At 46.9% G+C, this 22,850-nt stretch overlaps 2 protein-coding genes across 3 annotated transcripts in view; both read right to left on the bottom strand.

The window, feature by feature from the left end:
* The window catches only part of DGKD (diacylglycerol kinase delta), a 109,708-nt gene extending 96,137 nt beyond the window's left edge, over positions 1-13,571 (bottom strand). For both annotated transcript variants that reach the window (XM_058533242.1, XM_058533243.1), the window contains exon 1: positions 13,416-13,571. In XM_058533242.1, coding sequence (XP_058389225.1) covers positions 13,416-13,571 — 156 coding nt within the window. The remainder of the gene's footprint in view (positions 1-13,415) is intronic.
* A 7,389-nt stretch (positions 13,572-20,960) lies between these two features.
* The window catches only part of SAG (S-antigen visual arrestin), a 28,814-nt gene continuing 26,924 nt past the window's right edge, over positions 20,961-22,850 (bottom strand). Inside the window, exons 14-15 of the mRNA XM_058533247.1 lie at positions 21,541-21,550; positions 20,961-21,123 (exon numbers count right to left, since the gene is read on the bottom strand). Of these exons, the coding sequence (XP_058389230.1) occupies positions 21,015-21,123; positions 21,541-21,550 (119 nt within the window). The 3' untranslated portion in view covers positions 20,961-21,014. The remainder of the gene's footprint in view (positions 21,124-21,540; positions 21,551-22,850) is intronic.

Below are 22,850 nucleotides of genomic sequence, written 5' to 3'. Positions count from 1 at the left end.
AGCGTCCCATATCTAGCAGATCTGCCCAAAACATCAACCTGAATGTCATTGAGTCTTCCAACCTCTCACTCAGTGTACAGCAAACACAGAGGATAAAAGAAACCACGAGGAAACAACCAGACAAATCCAGAAACCGATTTTACAAGACAGCTGCCCTTGTCTCTTCAAAAAGTCAATGTCATAGTGGGGAGGGGAGGAAGAAGGTTGGAGGGAGCTTTCCTAAGTTAAGAGACTAAAGAGAAACAACGACCAAATACAATGCCTGAATTTTGATTCCTATGTGGTTCCCAAAAGGGAGGCTATAAAAGACATCTTTGGTTCCACAGTGGAAATCAAAAAATGATGTGGATATTAGGTATTAGAAAAATACAATTAATTTTTTAGGTGTAACAATGGTATAAAAGAAAATGTCATCTTAAGGAGATCATGCTGAGCTATTTAGGGGTAAACTGTCGTGATGTCTACAAATTACTTTCAAAAAGTTTAGCAAATTATTTATTTCTATTCAATACATGTAGATAAGGCATATCTGGCAATATGCTAACAATTATTGAATCTCAGTAGTAGGTATATTAGGCGTACACTGCACAGGTGTCCCCCACTATCTGGAAGTTCGCTTTGTGCCACTTCGCTTTTACGAAAGACCTACATTAGTACCTGTTTTCACTAACGGAAAGAAATCTGAAGAGGATTTTCGTTTTAGCGAAAATCGCGTTCAGCGTGTGCTTTGCAGAGAGCGTTACAGAGGCAGCGCGCAGGGAGCAGCCAGAGTGGCGCCCCTAGCGCCCTCCCCAGGAACAGCACTCAGCATCAGGCCGCCATCGCCTGGAACTGCCTGTCAGCATCCGGGCTTGATCTCCATTTATTTTGGTAGGTTATTTTCTGAGTCTGGGAACACTCGAAACTTTTTCCCATATAAATTAGTGGTAACTGCTGCTTCACTTTACACTGCTTTGGCTCACAAAAGGTTTCACAGGAACACTCTACTTGCAGATAGTGGGGAAACCTGTACTATTATTCTTTTTAAATTTTTCAGAGTATAAAACTGAAAAAGAGCTTTCCTTGAAAAGATATTCGTCACAGAATACAGTGCAACCTTTACAAAGAATAAGAATACAGAGATTTTAAAGACATGGAGAAATGCTTATAACACCAAAGTGAAAACTTACATATAGTTTCATTTCAACTAAATTAAACACATCCAGAAAAACAGCTGGGAAGGAAATAAAAAAGTAACAGTGATGACAGTGCTGGTGGACCTCTGGGTGCCGAAATCAGCGACTACCTTCGTCCCCTTCCTCCTCCTCTTCCCTCACTCGCGTCTCCTACTTCCTTCTCGGACTGGTCCTCCTCCTCTGCTCACTCCTAGAAGCCCCAGAGTCTGATGGAGCCCTCTTCCACTTCCCACCCTTCTCACTCCCGGCTCAGAGGAACCACGCCCACTGTTTCCGCATGGCTGTCATGGGGCTGAGTAGGATACAGTAGGAAGAGGTACAACCTGGAATCTGAGATCCGGGTGGCTTCATGGCACACCCGGCAAGCCACCTCACTGCTCATCTGCGACATCAAGGGAGTTGAGAATCACAGGATCCAGGATACCGCACAGCAGGGCTCAGTGAGAGCTGGTCCTCACCAGTCCTCACCCAGAGCTCCTCATCTTAGACAAGAGCTCCGTTATCCAGCTCATCTCAGGAACCACAAGCCTCGTCTTCCCCAACACCCACACCAAACCATCACCGAGTTCTCACAATGTCAGATCCACCTAATTCTCTCCATCACCACCATCACCACAACCCCGACCCAGGTTACCATCATCTCTTACCGCACAGGTCACCAGCACCCACTCAGGCGGCCACAACACAGCTGAAGCCATCTTCTCAACCTGGATCAGATTATGTCCTGCTCCTTTCTAAAATCTTAAAGCAATAGGATCCCACTACTACAGAGCTCCTTAAGGTGGCCTCCTACCCAGCTCCCCAGCCTCATGTCACAATCAAGGTCTCCTTGACTCTTGATAACTCGATCCACACCAGCCTTCTTTCAGCCCTGATTTCCCCAAGCTCCCTCTGGCCACAGGGCCTTGGCATACCTCTTTCACCACAACCTCCTCCTCATTGTCTTATTAATCCTTTTAAAAAGGTCTTTTTCATTACAAAACAGCACACATAAAGATAAGTCCACAAAACAAAAATGTCCAATTATCACAAATTGAGAACCCAACTAACCACCCCTAGGTCAAGAAACAGAACACAGCCGGCACTCCAGCTGGTCCTCTCTCATGGACCATCCAATCTCGACCCGTCTCTTCCCACCATCCAGACTTCTCTGGGAATCGTTTCCCTGCACGTAAGCTTAAACACACAAGCAGGCAAGCCTAAACACCTTAGTATCCTATCTGTTCTGAACTGGATACGAATGGAATCATACAGAACGTATTATTCCGGCTTTTCTGGCCAGATAACATTAATGCTGTGATTAATCCTTACATCAGCAGGTCACAGTAGCTCATTTGCATTGATGTATAGTATTCTCCTGTAAGAACACACCATAACTTATTTATCCACGCTACTGCTGCTAGACGTTTGGGTTGCTTTCACTTTTGAGCTATTACAAATAATACACTAGGAATATTCTTGTACATGTCTCTTGGAGTTCATTTGCTTACATAAGCTGTTAGATATACACCTAGAAGCAGAATTGCTCAAACATAGGGCATGCATTTCTTCAACTTTATAGATTTTATTTATTTATTCCCCCCCCCAAAGCCCCAGTAGATAGTTGTATGTCATAGCTGCACATCCTTCTAGTTGCTGTATGTGGGACGCGGCCTCAGCATGGCCGGAGAAGCGGTGCGTCGGTGCGCGCCCGGGATCCAAACCCGGGCCGCCAGCAGCGGAGCGCGCGCACTTAACCGCTAAGCCACAGGGCCGGCCCTTTTTCTTCAACTTTAATAGACAATGCCCAAATGTCTTCTAAAGTGGTGTTACCAATTTAATATTTAATATTTAGTTATTTAATATTCCCGTGCTCCACATCCTTACTAATACCTGGAAGAGACACCAAACGGAAGAGATGCATAGGGCAAGGTATGGGGAATGGGGCCAGAGCTTCCATGCCCTCTCTGGGTGTCCCATCCTCCTGGCACATTAATGTGTTCATCAACCCAGAAACTCCCCAAATCTCCTTGTTAAAGAGTTTTTATAACTCAATCTCCAGCCCTCTCCGCTCCTAGGAAGTTGGCAGGTAAGGCTGCAAGTTCACACCTCTAATCACTTGTTTGGTCTTTCTAGTAACCAGCCCCCACCCTGCGGTTATCTAGGGGCCCCACCCTGAGGCACCTCACTGACATAAATTCAGGTGTAGTCAAAAGGGGCTCGTTATGAACAACCAAAGACACTCCCATCACTCAGGAGCTCTGTGCCAGGAACCAGGGACAAAGAGCAAATATACTTTTTATTACACCACACAGAAATACAACAGATTTTTGTACACTGCTCTTGTATCCAGCAACCCTGCTATCCTCATTTATTTATTATAACTTATCTGTATATTTTTAGATGTAAGAAAATAATTATATCTGCAAATAATGACCTTTTTTCTTCCTTTCCAATCTTTATACCTTTTATTTCTTTTTCTTGCATTACTGCAAATGTTCAATTGAGTTGGTGATGGTGGACATCCATTTCTTGTTCCCATCTCAAGGGGGAAGCTATCAACATTTACCATGAAGCAGGAGGTTTACTGTTTTTTGTAGATTACTCTTAATTGGATTAAGGAAGTTTCCCTATTCCAGGAGTGGGCAAAGCACAGTCCATGAGCAAAGCCAGCCCATCACCTATTTTTGTAAAGAACACAGCCATGCCCTATCATTTATGGCCGCTTTACACCACACTGCAGAGGGGAGTAGGTGCCACAGAAAATGTATATGGCCCACAAAGCCTTAAACATTTACTATCTGGTCCTTGACAGAAAAAGTTTGCTGATACCGCGCCATTCCAATTTGAATATGAATGAATGCTGAATTGTACCAAAATGTTTTTTCTGCATCTATTGAGACGATCATACATCTTGTTTAGGAATTTTTCACCTTTGTTCATTAGTAATATTGGACTGTAGCCTTCCTTTCCTGTAATGACCTTATCAGGTTTTATACTATTCAAGTTTTGCTGGTCTCATAAAAAGAGATATCGAGTGTTCCCTCTTCTTCTATTTCCTGGAAGAGTTTATGTAAAACTGGTGTTGGTTCTTCCTTAAATGCTTAGTAGAATTCACTGGTAAAGTCATCTGGGCCTAGAGTTTTCCTTGTTGGAAGATTTTAAATTACAGAGTCAATATCTTTAATACTTATAATACAATTTGCATTTTCTATTTCTTGTGTCAGTTTTAAGTTGTGTTTTTCTAGGAATTTGTCCACTTCATCTAAATTTTCAAATTTACTTGTATTGTTTGCAACACCTTCTTAATCTTTTCAAAGATGTCTTTTTCTCGTTCTAAACATTCATTATGTGTCTTCTCTATGTTTTCTTGATTACTCCTGCTGGGGTTTGTCAATTTTACCAGATTTTTGAAATAATCAATTTTTGCCTTCGTTGATCCTGTCTAATGGATGTTTTCCATTTCATTCAACTCTGCTCTTCATTATTTCCTTCATCGTATTTTGAGTTTGTGTTGCTATTCTTCTAACTACCTAATATACGTGCCTAGCTCTCAGATTTCCAGCACATCTTTTGTAACATAAATGCATTTAAAGCTATAAATTTCCCTCTGAACATGCGTTCAGCTGTATCTCATTAGTTACATATATTGTTGCTATCATTCAACTCAAAATATTTTCTGTCTTTGACTCGTAAGTCATTTAGAAATAGATTTCTAAATTTCCAGATACATGGAGATTTTCATTTTATTGATTTCTAGCTTAATTCCACTGTTGTTAGAGAATACAGTCTGTATAATTTCAATCCTTTGAAATTTGTTGAGAATTGCCTATGGCCAGCACATAGTAAATTCTGACAAATGTGCCTTGTGCATTTGAAAAGAATTCTGATTTCACAATTGCTAGGTACAGTGTTCTATACACGTCCATTAGGTCAAGTTTAGTACTTATGTTGTTTAATTCTTCTACATTTTTACAATTTTTTTGTCTGTTTATCATAACAGCATCTGAGACAGATATGTTAAAATACCCCACTATGACTGTGAATTTGTCTATTTCCATTACAATTGTATCAATTTTTTTTACATATTTGAAGTTATTAGGTATATACAGATTTTAAATTATTTTATTTGAAATAAAACTTTTATCACTTATCAGTATCATATCATTATCTCTAATAATAAATTTGCATTCAAAGCCTATTTTGTCTGATATTAAAATAGCTACACCAATTTTCTTTTAGTTAGTGTGTGCATAGTATTTTTTCTCATTCTTTTACTTACTGAATCTTTTTATATCCTTCTGTTTTAAATATATCTCTTTTTTTTTTTTTTAAGATTTTATTTATTTATTTTTTCCCCCCAAAGCCCCAACAGATAGTTGTATGTCATAGCTGCACATCCCTCTAGTTGCTGTATGTGGGATGCGGCCTCAGCATGGCCGGAGAAGCGGTGCGTCGGTGCACGCCCAGGATCCGAACCCGGGCCACCAGCAGCGGAGCGCGTGCACTTAACCGCTAAGCCACCGGGCCGGCCCATAAATATACCTCTTTTAAATAGCCTAGTCAAGTTTTGTTTTCTTACCTGTCTGACAATCTCTGTCTTTTAACTGAGCATTCAAGTCCGCTTACATTTAACGTGATTACTGATATATTGGGATTTAAGTCTATCAACTTCCTGTTTGCCTTCTCTTTGTTCCACCTGTTCAATGTTCCCTTTTCTCTCCTTTCTTGCCTTCTTTCAGATTTAGAATTTCTTATTATTCAATTTTCCTCTTTTAGCTTAGATATCACATCGTCTTTCATAATTTAGTGGCTACCACACAGATTACAACATGTATCCCTGACTTTTCTAACATTAATTGGTTCTTTTTTCTTCTTCCTGGAAATGCAAGGATCTTAAAACAGTTTTATTCCATTTACCTCCTCACTTACATACCATTGTTATGTATTTTAATTCTATATGTATTTTAACCCCAAGACATAATTAATCTTTACAGTCAATAACCATTTAGTCTTTTCCACACAGATGCCCCTTTTTGTTGCTCTTCATTCCTTCTTGCAACGTTAACCTTTCACCTGAGATCATTTTCCTTCAGCCAAAAACAAAAAACACTCATTGCTTCCTTTAGTGTGTATCTGCTCACAAAAAAATTGTTTTTGCTTATTTGAAAATGTCTTCATTTCCGTTTTATTTCTGAAGGATCTTTTTGCTTCGTAAAGAACTCCAGGTTAGCAGTCAGTTTCTTTCAGCACTTAAATTTCAGTTGACTTCTGTTTTCCATGGTTTCTGTGAAGAACACAGCTGTCAATCTAACTGTTGTGCTTTGGAGGGTAATCTGTCTTCAGCCGCTTTCAAGCCTCTTCATCTACAGTTTTCAGCAGTTTTATTATGAAGTGACTAGGTGTGGTTTTCTTTGTGTTCATCAAATCTGTGGATGGTGCCTTTTAATCGTTGTGGGAAATTCTCAGGCATTATCTTTTCAAATACTGTTTCTGCCCTATTTTCTCTCTCCTCTCTTTCTGGGATGACCACTAAACACAAGTCAGAGCTTCTCACTCTTATCTCTGATTCCTGCCCTGTCTTCTAATGTTTCCATTCTTTGTCTCCAGGCTTCCTTGTGGGTATTTTCTTTTGAGCTATCTTCTGGGCCACTAAATTCTTTCTTCAGCTGTGTCTAATCTATCCTTCCTTTGAGAACTTAACTTTGACCGTTACATTTTTCAGTTTTAGAACTTTCATTTGGTTCCTTTTTAGTTTCTAGTTCTCTGCCAAAACTCTCAATCTGGTCTTTTATCTCCTTAAACACAGTAAGCATAGTTAGTTAAAGTCTGCATCTACTATCTGGAGCCCCATTACTGTCTTTATAGTCTGTTGTTTCTATTGGTTTTAACTCACGTGGCCTTGCCTCCCTGTGTGTCTGTTTCTTATTGCATGCAGAACACTGAATTTACAACATGGCTTGTGAAAATACCTAGAGAACTGGATGATGTTCTCTCCCTCTACAGAGGATTCAAGTTGCTTCTGTTAGGAAGCTGGAGACAGCAGCACTCTGGGGTCACTTTAGTCTAATTTCAGAGACCTGGCATGGTTTGAAGCAGGACTACAGCCCTTTGGAAGTCCTACTTCTGGTTCATCCTCATTCCTTGGAAATGGCTTTTTGGGATTCCAACCTAAATTAAGGGAGTTCACCCAGGATTGCTGCCCTTTGGCAGACCCTGATACCTCAGCCCGCTGCCTCCCAAGGCATTTCTGACAGCCTCACAGAGCTCTCAACTTGCCCTCCAGAGTCAGTATATGGCCCTATATTAGTTTCCTGCGGCTGCCCCATAATCAAGTACCACTGACTGGGAGGATTAAACAACAGAAATGTGTTGTCTCACAGTTCAGGAGGCTGGAAGTCTGAAATCAAGGTGTCAGCCGAGCTACGCTCCCTCTAAGGGATCCAGGGAGATTCCATCCATTACCTCGTCTAGTGGCCCCACCAGTCCTTGGTTTGTGGCAGCATTACTCTAATCTCTGGCTCTGTTTTCACATGGCCTTTCTCTCTTTGGGTCTGTGTCCAAATCTCCCTCCCCTTTCTCTTATGAAGACACCAGACATTAGATTTACAGTCTACCCTAAATCCAGGAGGATTTCATCTAAAGACCCCATTTCCAAATAAGGTCACATTCTGACGTTCCAGGTGAACATGAATTCTGGGGGACACTATTCCCACCACATACCCTACTGACCCAAGGTAAAAAGCAGCCCCCAATGCCATGCTCACTTCCACAGACCCTCATCCTCCCCAGATCCCAGACAATTCTGCATTATCTTGTTAGCTCACTCCTATTAGCAGATGGTGCTCGGTAGAACGGCTAGTCAGTTACTCGGTCCACCATCACCAGAAGCAGAAGTCACTTTTTCCTCCTCAATTTTCAGATGGAGCCAAACAGTCCCTTCCTCAAGAAGCCCTTCCCACACCTCCCTGAGTATCAGGCCAAATTCACCTATTACATCCTCTCAAAGCACTCTGGCCTTCTGGTTAGCACTCATCACCCTCACAACTCCACATTAACTGTGTGGTTATTTTATTAACGTCTGTCTGGCCTTCAGACTATTAGCTCTAGGAGTATTTGTCACTGTTCAGTAACATACCCCAAATGCCTAGCACATTTAACAATTTTAAGGTCTCTAAAATTTTCTGAGTTAAATTGAATCTGTGAATAATGCCTAGCCCATTGTATTCCCACTAATATTCAATAAATTAACAATTTTTTTAAAAGATGTTCATTGCTAATTGTCTGCCAGATTCATATTTATTTGCTCTTCTGGCTGCTAAAGATGGAGACTCACCCCGGATCAGCTTGAGCTAGGGGAGAAGGGGTTCAGGGAGACAGGTTACTATTTGAGATACAAAAAGTGAACACTCAGAAAGACAGAAATAATCATAAAAGCAACCATTTACTGAATGCTTAGGATATGCCAGGCACTGTGCTAAGTGTTGTATGTAGATCATCCCATTTCAGTCTATGAGTTATCACCATCATGTCTATTTTATGGATCTGAGATCTATTTTTATCATTTCTACTGTGCAGATATGGAAACTGAGGCTGAGGAACACACAGCTAACATTTATTGTCAGTACTGCTGACCCAAGAACTAATATCTTCCCTGTCCACACATGAGGAAACAAGTCTTAAGAGAGGTTTAGAAACTTGTCCATGATCATGTGTCTCATGACTAGGAGGGCAGGATTTCATTTCAACCAACTTCATTTGACACCAAAGTTTAGGCTCTTAACTACTACTAGACACCGGCATTAACAAACCTTTTACACCACTTCACACCCACTAGGATAGCTATAATCAAACAGATAATAATGAGGGTGTGGAGAAACTGGAAGCTTCACCCATTGCTGTGGAACGTAAAATGGTGCAGCTAATTTGGAAAACAGCAATTTCTCAAAGCTTAAGCATGGAGTTACCAAATGAAAACACACATCCACACAAAAACATGTACATGAATGTTTATAGCAGCATTATCCAGAATAGCCAAACAGTGGAAATAGCCCAACTATCCATCAACTGATGAATGTAAATGAATTGTAGTATGTCCACGCAATGGACTATTATTCAGCAATAAAAAGGAATGAAGTACTGGCACATGCTACAACATGGATGAACTTTGAACACTTTACGCCAAGGAAAAGAATCCAGACGTGACAGGCATGTGCTGCATGATTCCAGTTGCAGTCATGCATCACTTAATGACAGGGATACGTTCTGAGAAATGTGTCGTTAGGTGATTTCGTTGTTGTACAAACATCACAGAGTGTACCTACACGCCCACTACACACCCAGGCTATATGGTACTAATCTTACGGGACCACTGGCATACATGTGGTCTGTCGCTGACCAAAACGTCTTCATGCAGTGCATAACTATATATGAAATGTCCAGAACGGGCAAATCCATAAGACAGAGAATAGATGAGCAGCTGCCTAAGGTTGAGAAAACTGGGGAGGAAACGGGAAGTGAATGTTAATATTGATGTGGTTTCCTTCCAGGGTGATGAAAACGTTCTAAAATTGATTGTGGTGATGGCTGCAAAACTGTGAATGTACTAAAAATGACTGTTCAAAAAAGTGAACTATGTGGTCTGTGAATTATATCTCAATAAAGCTGTTATTTTTTTAAGTCTTTTACAACTTGAACCTTTTACCTAATTTCTACTAGTCTTCATTTCACAATGGAAAAAATGTTTAAATTTGAATTCAGGAATATAAACACTTTATGCACCAAGCCAAAAATGTTAACTTTTTTAAAACTTTTAAATAAATTAAATTCTATCAACTGATAAGCTTCACAGAATCACACTGTTCTTTACTGAAATTCCAAAATACCTTATAATGTGCTAGTGAATTAATTTATCAGTATATTAGCTCCATTTTCTTTTTTCCACTTATGTGGTCCCATGGAGTCATTATTGTGTACTATGGTTAGGAAATACAGATGGAATAATGTGTTTGCTGAAAACAGTTGAAACATGAAAATATCAGACATGCATGAAATGCTAAACTAATAACCATCCCAAATCTACATACATCAAATTTTCAGTATGCTAAATACTTGGGGAAAAGTTTTTAAAAGAACCTCATAAATTAAAGATTTATTTGGAGTTTGGTAAGGTTTCTTTTTTTTTTTTTTTTTTTTTATTTATTTATTTCCCCCAAAGCCCCAGTAGATAGTTGTATGTCATAGTTGCACATCCTTCTAGTTGCTGTATGCGGGACGCAGCCTCAGCATGGCCGGAGAAGCGGTGCCTCGGTGCGCGCCCAGGATCCAAACCCAGGCCGCCAGCAGCGGAGCGCGCGTGCTCAACCGCTAAGCCACAGGGCCGGCCCTGGAGTTTGGTAAGGTTTCTCTTTATACACATGTCATATGGTCTTGTTTCTCAAAGTCTGGTCAATGGACCAGCAGCAGCATCTCCTGGGAGCTGATGAGAAATGCAGAATCTCAGGCCCCACTCAAGACCTACTCTACTAGAATCTGCATTTTAACAAGATTCCCAGGGGATGTGTCTGCACACTAAAATTTGAAAAGCACTGTCATAAGATACTTCCTTCCCACCCACCCCCATTTTAAGACAGCTCTCGCTTGCACTGGACTAATATTTAAAAAACTTGACATACATACAGCTCTGGTCCTGGGCCAGCTTGTCCTCAATTCCATTCCTCACTCTTCCGCTCTATTCCAAGTCGCAGAGGGGCTGACCCCTGCAGGCTGGGTTTCCAGAGCAGGAGTGGGGAGAGGGTGAGTCTCCAGCAGCAGCTGTGCCCTCCCAAGGCTCCAGTCCCCCCCAGACAACCCAAGGTGGCTCCAGCCTCTGATGGGTGACGGCTGCTCCTGGAGTCTGAAATGCCGCCTCCTCTCTCTGTCCTCCAGCTTAGGGGTGGCAGTAGCTTCCTGTTTGTTGCCTCATCTCAGGGTTGCCTCACTGTCCACTGTTTGCATTCTCAATTCTTAATCACCTGTGCGACTACTCGCCTACATTAAATTTCCTGTTTTAAATAAAGTGGGTTCGGTTTTCCTTTGGGACCCAAAATGATACCCCATACCATTCCGGATATTTCTCTTATGCACCATATAGACCAGAGGAATTTTCTGAATGGCTTATTTGCTTAAAAACAGAAAAGAGGACAGCTACTGCACACACAGACCTCACATTTCCTACATTCTGACCATCTCCAACAGCCCAAAAGAAAAATCAGCCTTAAGCTCTTTGTACAGCAGATGTGACTGGATTCAGAAACTCAAGCCCTCAGGGTGTATTTTTAACACCCTACCCATCACTTCTCCTCAACCAGAACAGCTGGTATAGCAGCTATTGTTTTAGGGGGGAAAAAAAACCATCTCCTAAAGAGCACCTCTCAGATCAAATCTTAATCACACTTGTAAATCACATGATCTACCCCACACTGGGCACATACCATGCTCAAGGACCCAGCGACTCCTATCAGTGTCGCTCAGGGCTACCTGGAGATCTTCCTAAAAGCACATCTGACCGGTCACCCTCATGCTTTGAATAACCCTCTGTGGCTGCCTCTTGCCCAAGGCCAAAAATCCAACGCCAGAGCTAGCCTTTCAAAATCCAGCCCATACCCTTCCAGCATTTTCCTAATTCCTCTCAACCTAACCCACTCACCTTCTGACCATTCCCAAGTGTACCTAAACCTTTGATACAATATTCAACTATGTGGAAAGCCCTTCCTTCCCACCTGGCAAACTCTTTCCCTCAAGATCCTGCCTTAAACCGGACCTCCTCAGCCCTGCCTCCCAGCGTAGCTGGATTCTCGGTCCTGTGAGCTTCCACAGCACTTACTATGCAGTCTTGTCACGTGCACAGGTGTCCATCTCCTGCAGACTGGGAACCCCCAGATGGAGAATATGCCTTCCATCTTGGGATCCTGACCATGGTTCAGATCCAGACCCACATTTACTACCCTGTGACACCCCGGGCAAGTCACTTAACCTCTCTACCTCCATTTCCAATTCCATAAGATGGGGATGACAGGTAACAACCAACTCAATGGGTTATCACCAGTACTAAATGAGTTAACCCATGTACAGCGCTGTAAAGTTAACCCTGAAAAAGTGCCTGACACATAGTGAGCATAGAAGAATTGCCTTCATTATAATTACTACTATTACTGTTATACCTGGAACAAAGGAGCTGTTCAATACTCACTTGCTGAATAACTAGAGCACTTCACGACAAACTTGTCTGTAACATGTCAGGACCAAAGATTGCCCAGCACAGGGTATCAAAGGCTGACAGAAGACCAAGCAAGAAATGGCTCTCACGGTCAAAGTAGCAGCTGAACACAACTGGCCCCAGAGGAAAAGCGCACTGCAGCAGGATGAGAAAGTCCGTGCCAGCTGGCTCCGCCGGGGCTGCCCACAGACCCAGCCTGCCCTCAGCCACCTGTCCAGCCACCTGCCCGAGGAAGCCGTGTTCTAACAGAGAGGGCTCACCTGTAGCGAAAACCATAAGCAGTTTCCAACAAGAACCGCAAAGGGAACACAAAGGGTGCAACTTTCCTCCTGCAGAAAGGAAATGCGTCTTTCTGCAGCAAATATTTAGCGTCTGGAGTGCTCCAGGGGGAGTTAGGGGCCAGGCTGTGTGCAGCCAGGGAGAGCCCCCCGGCCCCGCTTTCTGGAGGAGGGAGGGCCAGCCGGTCCTACAACGCGCATCCCTTCCCTTTCGGGCACGCAAACGCAGGCGAGGGAAGGAAGAGCCCCACACTCGGGTCCCACTGGAGATCTCAGGGGACCACAGATGAGTCTGCAGGGCACCCAGCGGGAAAGAACCCGACCACACCTCAGAAACGTGCAGACCCGGGGCTCGGGGAGCGGACGCCTGCGGGGCGCAGCCAGGAGCCCCCTCTCGGAGCGCTCGCCGCCGGCCTCTAGGCCTCAGTTTCCCCCCGGTCCCGGCGGCGCGGGGCTTCCTCGGGCCCAGCGCGGCGGCCGCCCCTCGCCCGCCCGGCCCCGCGCGGCCCACCTGCGCCCCCGGCCCGGGGTCCCCCGCCGCCCCGCCGGCAGGGCGCGCTCAGCCCGGCCCGTTACACCGCCCGGCGCGCTCCGCCCGGCAGCGGCGCCCAGCGGAACCCCGGGCCGGGCCGGGCCGGGCCTGGGCGGCTGCTCGGACGGGCCGCGGGCCTCACGGGGCTGCCGCGGCGAGAGGGGCGCGCGCCCGGGCCGCCGCCGCGGGCTTACCTTCTGGCGGATCTGGCCCGACGTGGACACCTTGCGGATGAGCTTCTGCGGGGAGCCGGGCTCCGCCTCGGGCTCGCTGTCCGACGACTCCTCGGGCGGCGGCGGCGGAGGCGGCTGCGGCGGACCCGGCGGAGGGGCGCCCGCCGCCGCCGCCATGCTGCCGGGCCAGCGCGCGCACAGCGGCCGGGGGCGGGGCCGGCCCGGGGGGGCGGGGGCCCGGGGGCGGGGCCTGCGCCCGAGGGGCGGGGCCCGGCGGGACGGCCTCCCGCTCCGCCCCTCCGCGCCCCCTGCCGGCCGCGCCCGGGCCCCTCTGCCCTGGCGGTGGTGCCCCGGCCCCCGGTCTTAGCAACTGTTTGTTTTCTTCTTAGAGCACAATTTGTGTTTTTTTGTTTCTATGTTCACTTTTTTTTGTATCTTTAATCTTCCCTTCAAGAATGTAAGTGACCTCCAGGAGGCCTGGGAGCTGTCTTCCTTGCCCTGCCTTGTGTCGCCAGCATCTAAAGCATTTTGTAGTGAGTTGCGCGATAAACAATCTGGGGAGTGGATGAATGCGTGCGCGAATGCAGGAAAGAAAGGAGAAGGTACTTGGACGGGCGTCTGGGATTCCAGAACAGGGACACACGATTCCATCGGGAAAGGGCTTCCCGGAGAAAAAGATGTTCAAGGACAGGCGGAAAATGTGAGCGGGAGTTATCCCCAACGGGGAAACCGTGTTCCAGGCGGAGAGACTAGATTGTGAAAGGCCTGGAGACAAGCAAGAGCAAGTCTCCAGAAAAAAAGGGAAGCTGTAGCCTGAAGGGAGGAAAAGGACACGAAGAGATGAGCCTGGGGGCGGGCAGGTCAAACAGAGCTTTGTGAACCTGATAAGGGGGTTGGTCTTTTATGCTGAGTCCTGAGGGCAACAGGAAGCCTTCGAGGGATTTTAACCCTGGACGGGGCTGGGTCACAAAGGTGGGGTTATGGTCCAGGCTTTGAAGTAATCAGGGCAGGTGGCCACCCTGGATTATTGGGAGGGGCTGCAGAGATAGAGAAGTGGACTCAGCAGGGGCGTGATCCCTGGGCAGGAAACGGAGGCGGCTGGGATGAGCCCTACTTCCTAGCTACTGGATGGTGGGGGGTGGGAAGGTGGAGCCCTTCACTGGGGGGGAGGGGAGAGTACAGATGGAGATGAGATCAGTGGCGTTTTTGCCCAAGTGCCCTTTGGGACATCCAAGTGGAGAAGGGGTTGGTACCACCTGAGAGGGGCAAATCCACAGGGGGCTGCACAAGTGTCCCCTTGTCCCTTCAAAGGACTGCTGCTAGTGACGCAGTGGCCCCTGGCCTGCCTGCCTGACTACCAGCATGCTCTGGCCCTCACTGCACTGGACAATGCTTTTCAGAGGCAAAACAAGCAAGATTCCCAGTGGCCACAGAGTAGCAGCTAGTATGGGGACATGGCCTGAGGAATGGACTCACAGCCAGGACAGAGCATGTCAGGGCCTAACACAAGAATGCTCTGGGACAGGCCATGGGCCCCTGGTGCACCAGGCTGCACTGCCCAGTGCTATAGCTGCTAGCCACATGTGGCTACTTCAGTTTCAACTTCAATTCATTAAAATTAAGTTTTTAGTTCCTGGGTCGCACTAGCCACATTTCAAGTGCTGAATAGCCTCGTGTGGCTTAGCACCTACCACATGGGACGGCACACATATAGAACGTTTCCTTCATTGCAGAAAGTTCTGCAATGCACGAGGATAGTGACAGCTCCCATGTACTGACCACCAGGCACATGCCAGACGCTTGACCAGTGATTCTAGTCCTCACGAAAGCCCCAGAGAGCAAGCTCGATGGTCTCGTTCTGGAGATGATGACTCTGCAACCTGACGTTCCATACCTCTCCAAGGTGTGCACGAGAGGCAGGATTTGAACCTGGACCATGTGATTCTCAAGTTCCAACACTTGAGGGCCAGCTGTCCCAGGAAGCTGAGGCCGGAAGGAGCTCGTAGGAAGAAAGAGGAGAGAAGAGCCCTGTTATGGGCTGAACTGTGTCCCCTCAACATTCAGATGTTAAAGCCCCAACCCCCAGGACCTCAGAATGGCCGTATTTGGACACAGGGTCTTTAAGGAGGCAGTTGAGTTAAAATGAGGCCATTAGGACGGGCTCCAATCCAATATTACTGGTGTCATTATAAGAAGAAATTTGGACGCAGCGCACTCAGAGGGAAGACCATGTGAAGACACACAGAGACGTCATCTACAAGCCAAGGAGAGAGGCCTCAGAAGAAACTGACTGCCGACACCTTGATTTCAGACTTCTGGCCTACAGAACTGTAAGAAAATCAGTTTCTGTTGTTTAAGCCCCCCAGTCTGTGGTACTTTGTTGTGGCAGCCTAAGCCAACTAATAGGGGTGCCAAGAGGAGAATGTCCGGCATCCCCACAGAGGTTGGCCATTTTGTATCAATTAATTAGAATATAGTGTGATACATAATTGGAAGAACCCAGGGGTGTTTGTCGGGGGGGGGGGGGGGGGTGTACAGGGGAAGAAAGAGTTAACTCTGTCAGCATGTCAGAGGAGGCTCTCCAGAGAAGGGGTGACCACCACAGGGTTTGAAGATTTGAATAGAAAGGGGAGGGGATGGAGAGAATTTTCCAGAAAAACGCAAAAAGGCAGAAGACCACTGGGCAAGTTGAGATGATGACAAGGGATTTGGATTTGCTGGCGAGCCAATGGTGAGGTGGAGTGGGGAGGCCGGGAGGATGAGCAGCTGCTGCTCAGGACCCAGAACAGCCTCTGTGCTGTGCTCAGGAGCAAGGACATCATCTCATGGGCACCAGAGCCACTGAAGGGTATGTGAAAAGCAGAGGAACTAGTGTGTCTGGGCAGAGAATGACCCAGAGGAGAAAAGACTAGAAACGGAGAAGGCATTAAAAAGTGATCTACCGGGGCCAGCCCCAGGGCCGAGTGGTTAAAATTCCGCGTGCTCCACGTTGGCCGCCCAGCCTTGCTGGTTTGGATCCCGGACGTGGACCTACACCACTCGTCACCCATGCTGTGGCAGCATCCCATATACAAAATAGAGGAAGACTGGCACAGGTGTTAGCTCAGGGCCAATCTTCCTCAGCACCAAAAAAGAAAAAACTGATCTACCAATCCAGACAATGCTGATTTGGGCCAGAACCAAGGTGGTGGTCATGGAGGTGGAGAGAGGAGGTGACAGATGGGAGACACAGCAGAAGAGGGAAGAAAAGGGGCCAGCTGCTCCTAGTCAGGAGATTAGGGAGCAAGACAGTCGGGGTGCCTCCCAGATATGGAGTTTTCAGGGGGATGACATCCCACTGAGCATGAGTAGGCCTAGGACAGATGAAGAAGATGAACTTGGCCTTGAACAAACTGGGTGCGCTGTTGCCTACACCTGTTAGAAGCTCCAGGGACATCTGGGCTCCAGAATCCATCATTTTAGAGGCAAAAAGCCACAGGCATGAATGTGAGCGTAACTGAGAGTTGGGAGGTAGCAGCTGTGGCTGGATAGGAGTGTGTTTGCAATTATGAACAAGTACTAGAAATTGTCACAGACCAAGAGGAGCCTAAGGGGACATGACAACTAAATGTCACATGGAATCCTGGAACAGAAAAAGGACACTAGATAAAAACTAAGGAAATCTGAATAAAGAATGGGCTTTAGTTTAATAATAATATGTCAATATTGATTCATTAAGTGTGGCAAACGGACATCCTAATGTAAGATGTTAATAACAGGAGAAACGGGGGGTGGGAGAACCTGCTGTACTCTCTTTGCAACTTTGCTGTAAATCTAAAACTATCTGAAAATAAAAAGTGTTTTTTTTTTAAAAAGTATTAGGCTTGGTAAGAATTCTATTATGTTCTTAAATCAGAGAAACGTAACTGGCATGTTTTCTCTGATGAGCGAAGAAGCCTTTATGTTCTCGGTGACTGCCGAGCGTGGTTCCCTTGGAGATCTCGCCCGGAGTGGCGGGCCTGGAGGAGCACGTTCCCTCCGGTGCCTCTTTATGGAGTGAGTCACGCTGTGAATCATCTCTAACAATATGCTGCTCCCTGAGTCTTCCCCACCTTAAGGGCATATCAAGGTGGCAGTAATAACACACTTCACATCCAACATAATCCTTCTTCTCAACTTGTCAACGTCGAAGTGCACCTCCTGTCAAAAAGAACTGCTTCACTTTAGAACAGATCAGCGATGCACTTGGCAACATGGACGACATCTCATGTCACCCTGAACGAGGGTTGTGATTGACATCTGGAGCAGGCACTTCACTCTGGGTGACATATAGTTTCCCTGGCCCCCAGGCATTGTGATGACCAAAAACCACCGCCATATGTTTCCAAACATGCCCAACTCCCGCCCCCACCCCCCCAACCCCCAGGATCAGTAAACTAACCCCTTAGGCCTGTGACATTAGAATGAGAGGAGAGCACTGAAAAATGTGAAGGAAGTAGGAAAATAGACAGACTAAAAAGAAGTTAACTATCTACACCTGTGATAAACTTGTAGCGAACTAAATCCATATACACGCATAAGACTGGGAATTCTAAAGGTGGGTGGATTGTAGCCACATCGACATCCTGACTGTGATATCATCCTTTATACCTGCAAGATGTTACCTTTGGGGGAAATACAGGATCTCTCTGTATTGTTTCTTACAACTTCATGTGAATCTACAATTATCTCAATAAAATTTTCAATTTAAAAAAAATTGGGGGGTGCCAGCCCAGTGGCATAGTGGTTAAATTCACGAGCTCCACTTTGCAGCCCAGGGTTCACAGGTCCGGATCCTGGGTGCGGACCTACGCACCGTTTGTCAAGCCATGCTGTGGTAGGCGTCCCACGTATAAAGTAGAGGAAGATGGGCACTGATGTTAGCTTAGGGCCAATCTTCCTCACCAAGAAACAAAAAAAGAGAAAGAACTTAAGGGCAGCCATTGTCAAATCATAAATGTTAATCCCACCTCTGACCCTCCAAACTCTCATGCACTTATTCAGCATCAGAAAGGGAGCAAACGTCTGGTTATGGATTCATGGAAACCAGAGTTCAAGTCTTCAACTCTGACTAGATGTGTGACCTTGGGTAAGGTACATAAACTCTCTGAACTGCGGTTTCCTCATCTAACAAATGGGAAAGACGGGAGTGACTGACGAGCAGGGTAGGAGTGATTAGGTGTAATGTGTAAAGGGCCTGGTGCAAGGCAGGTGCTCAGTAAGTAGCAGGGGTCCCTGCTTCTCCAGCCCTTTGGTTGCTGGTTGCAGAACTTTGTCCCAAGTCCTCAGCCACCACTTGCTACATACAGCATCCTCATCTCCTTTGTACGCTGTTTCTTCTGTCGCACCTACCTGGAAAACTGTGGGCCGCACGTCCGACCTGCACACGGACATCCTGCCTCCTGACACCAGGGTCTGCGCGCGGCAGACACACCACCACTCTTGTGCAGATGCAGCCGAGGCGAGGTTCCACATCCCGGTCGGGGGCGGCCGGCTGCTCACTTCCTGCTCCCACCCCCACGCCCTCCCCTGGGTGGCCAGCTGCTGCCATAAACTAGCCAGCACCTGGAAGTCTGCCGCTCGGGCGTTTTGGTACCAAAGTATCCTGGAGGGCAAGGGCTGTTCTGACCTCTGGTCTCCAGGGATTGGCCTTCCAGTTTTTCTCTCTGGCTCTCCCATCCACACAGTTCCAAACGTCGGGCCTATTAACATCCACCCTGACTTAGGATGTCCAGGGGTCAGGCGATGCAGGAATCAGCTGGGGGATCCTCTCACTGGGTACTGCCCGGCAGACTCCCAGGTCCCGGGCTCACCCAGGATCTCCAGCAGGAGGCCAACCTCCGCCGGCCTGTGGGCTTAGGGGAAGGTGGGGGGACGGGAAGGGCTCAGATCCCCAGAGGAGCATGCTGCCCTGATCATCCCTTTCCTGAGTATCCTGAGAGAGAGGTGTGGGCTGGAGTGGTAATGTGCTGTTCCCTGAGCACAGGAGAAAAAACAAAGGGGAAATTGTGTCTGACCCTGCAAACCCACAGCCAAAAGCCCAGTCTTCTGCCCATACTATTAATTACTATTATTATTATTATTATTATTAGTCCTCCTCCAGAAATGAATCTTCCTCCCTGTCAATGTCAGAATGCCTCAAACTCAACATGTGAGTCCACACCTTGCTTTGTAGATGTGGGATCCTGTCCAAGGGTCCCAAGTGGAGCCTCTGGTCGAAATCCCAGTCCCCAGGACACAAAGCAGCCTGGAGTCCTGCTGAGCAACCCCAGACGTGGGAGCCTTCATGGGCATGGAACCCACGCTGCTGTCCAGCCCTCTGCCACAGCTCTTGGTCCTGGAGACCTGACCCAAGTGTCCACCCCACACATAATGTCTCCCATCCACCCTCCTGCCTCCTGTGAGTGGGTTGAACTGTGCAGAACTCTCCAAATCCCTTTAATCCTGCTCCCTTGAAGCATGGACCAGAGCCTCCACATCCCCCAAGCCCTTCCGTGGCCACCGAAAGAGCCGTTCAGTCTCTCTGCCCTCAGTAGCAGGCCCCCAGACTGGTGGGTACCACGGGCCAGGAAGGGGACTCCATGGAGTCCGTTATCGCTCCTCCCGTGCAGCTCCACTTTCCTCCCTGACACAGAGCATCCTCTCCCTCAACCCTTCTACGCCCAGTCTCACTGAAGACACTCTAAACAAGAAGCCCGTCTGCTCACAATGAACCCCCTCTTCTAGGACAACCCATTCCTAGGACTGGGCTCTGCCATTGCTGGCCACAGGGCATTGATCCACCTGACCAAAGCTGGACCAGATTCTCCTTCCCAGGAACCGCACACGGGAACCAGAGACGCCAAGACTGGGAGCATTTGGTGTTGACCCCCCACTTCGGGCGAATGGCTGCCCCAAAGGGCCAGACGCGGAGCTCTTGGGTGGGGACCCCTGGAGCTTCTCTGATTTCTGCTCACCCCAGGCTTCAAGGCTCAGATTCTACCCGTAATTCAGTTCTCTGAGACACTCTACAGTCCTTCTGATGAATTCCTTTTTTCCCCTTAAACTAGCCAAATCTGATTTCATTGCTGGTAACCAACAACTCAGAGCTCAAACAGGGACTTGGACCCAAAAGTTGAATCAGCAGTAAAGAGTGTTTTTGCCCACATTTGTCCTCTGCCCTGTTTATCTCAGGGGGCTCTTTGGGGGCCCTGGAGCTAGGATTGGTCAGGTCATGAGAAACACTGCCCTTTCCTAATATGTTTCCAGGAAAACAGCTTACCCTGGGACCCGTGGACAAAGCCCTGGGCACAGCAGGCACTACCGGGAGGGCACATTGATTTCGGGATGGGCCAGTGCTGAGTCGCCTGTGGAAGCCTAGCCTCCTTTCTAGATGCCGCCCTCCCCTGGCCCCGAGGTTCAGGGACCATAAAGGCTGCAACTTCTGTGTTGATGACATCACTCAGCCTCCCCAACAAGTCAGCCTGACTCACAACCAGGGCAGAACAGACAAACTTTATTTCTGTGAAGAAGACTCACACTTTGCTGTTTAGCGTAACTAAAGTGCTATCTGTGGAGCGAGGCTCATGCTGCTAACTACCCCGTTTCCGCCGGCCGACCTCCTCACTCATCCACAGCTGCCTCATGGTGTTTCTTCCTTTCCTCCATTTCTCCTGCGTCTTTCAGATTTTGGCGAGCAAACTCCTCAAAAACCAAATTTTCATCTTGAAAACTAAAATAAAACAAAGAGCATTGTGATCACGGCACACTCGGTAAAGCTCCCAATGAAATCTCCAGTGAAATAAGATCCTTGATCTTCCTTTTTGCAGCAAAGGAACTGATCAAGATTTTCCTACATGAGGAAACATGGGACCACGCCATTCTCCTCCTAGCTTTTCATGTATAATCTCTTTAACAAACAAAAATAAGAGAAAATGAAGGAACCCACAGAGCAGACACACATATTCAGTATAACCGCATGTGCGTGTGTGTGTGCGCGCGCGTGCGCGCATACCTTAGTACTAGGGAGAAAAAGGAAAACCAGGACTGAGCAGTGTTGAGAGCATGGGCTGTGTAAAAAAGACCCAAAAAGGGGTTTGTGTGGAGGTGGAAGTCCCAGAACACAGGGAAACTCAGAGCAGTGGCTCACCTTTCCTTTGCTGTAGCTGTAAGCATGGAATAAAGGAGAGAGAGATCTGTTAGCATAAATTCTGTGCAATAGCTGTACCTGGAAAATTTCTTCCTTGTTTAGGTGACTTTAGAGTTGGAGGGATAACAGGCCTAGATACATGCATTTCATGATAATTGCATGTAATTCTTGCTTCTTTGCCTTTTCCCACTCCGAGAGCCTCTCTCCCTGCATTTTTTTTTTGTGTGTGTGAGGAAGATCAGCCCTGAGCTAACATCCATGCCAATCCTCCTCTTTTTGCTGAGGAAGACTGGCCCTGGGCTAACATCTGTGCCCATCTTCCTCCACTTTATGTGGGACACCGCCACAGCATGGCCTGACAAGTGGTGCGTCGGTGTGCTCCCAGGATCCGAACCTGAGAACCCCAGGCCGCTTAAGCAGAGTGTGTGCACTTAACCGCTATACCACGGGTCCGGCCCCTCTCCCTATTTGTAACCATAGCCTCCTTTATCAAGTGGCACGACCTCACCTCTGGGACCCTTTCCCTGGTCAGCCTCTTCCCCTCTGATGTCACACTTCTCTTTTCACTCCCCTTGTCTCTCTCACCTACCTGGAAGCCAGCACTGGGAGGTGCATCCCCTGGGCCAGAGTCCTCCTGGACCCCAACAGTGCTGAGCATAAAATTATACTAAATGGGACCAGCAGCCTTGAAAAGAATCAATTCAACACCCTGCATTCCGTGTGGATGCTCTTGACAGGGGATGGATGATAAAAACTTGGTAGCATTTCTACAGCACTTGTTATGCACAAATTACTTGGCCCCTGGCCCTGGTAGGGCTTCTTAACTACAACTTACGCTTTCTCTGCTTACAGTCTACACTTTCTCTGCTTAGAGTCTACGTGTCTAGACTCGGGGTGCCGGGAACTAGGCAGGTAAGATGTAAGCATGAATCTGTGAATGAAACTGGTGACTCATAAATCTCTGGACATCAGAATTTCGAGGCTATGGGGCCACCTGTTCTTTCTCCTTGAAATCTCACAGTACCAAAGATCACTGTTTAGTCTTGACGTTGTGATGTGTTCAATGTAAGGGCCACGACAACTGGTACCTGAAAATGTCATACTCAGAAAAAGAACGACTCCACTTCCCCCAAGTTAAGTCACAAAGTTTGTTCACAGCTCCAGAAAACAATCTGACATCAACTATGCCATCTCCTCAGGTCACGGTTTTAAAACATCCTTTTAAAATGTCCTTGAAAGGGACCAGAATGCATCTCGATCTCACATAGTTAAAAAATAGTATTTTAATGATATAAGCATAAATGAATAAA

Source organism: Diceros bicornis, chromosome 37 (assembly GCF_020826845.1).
Source record: "Diceros bicornis minor isolate mBicDic1 chromosome 37, mDicBic1.mat.cur, whole genome shotgun sequence".
NCBI classification, from domain to species: domain Eukaryota; kingdom Metazoa; phylum Chordata; class Mammalia; order Perissodactyla; family Rhinocerotidae; genus Diceros; species Diceros bicornis.
Note: the sequence above shows the minus strand (reverse complement) of the source record. Positions and strands in the feature narration are given on the sequence as shown.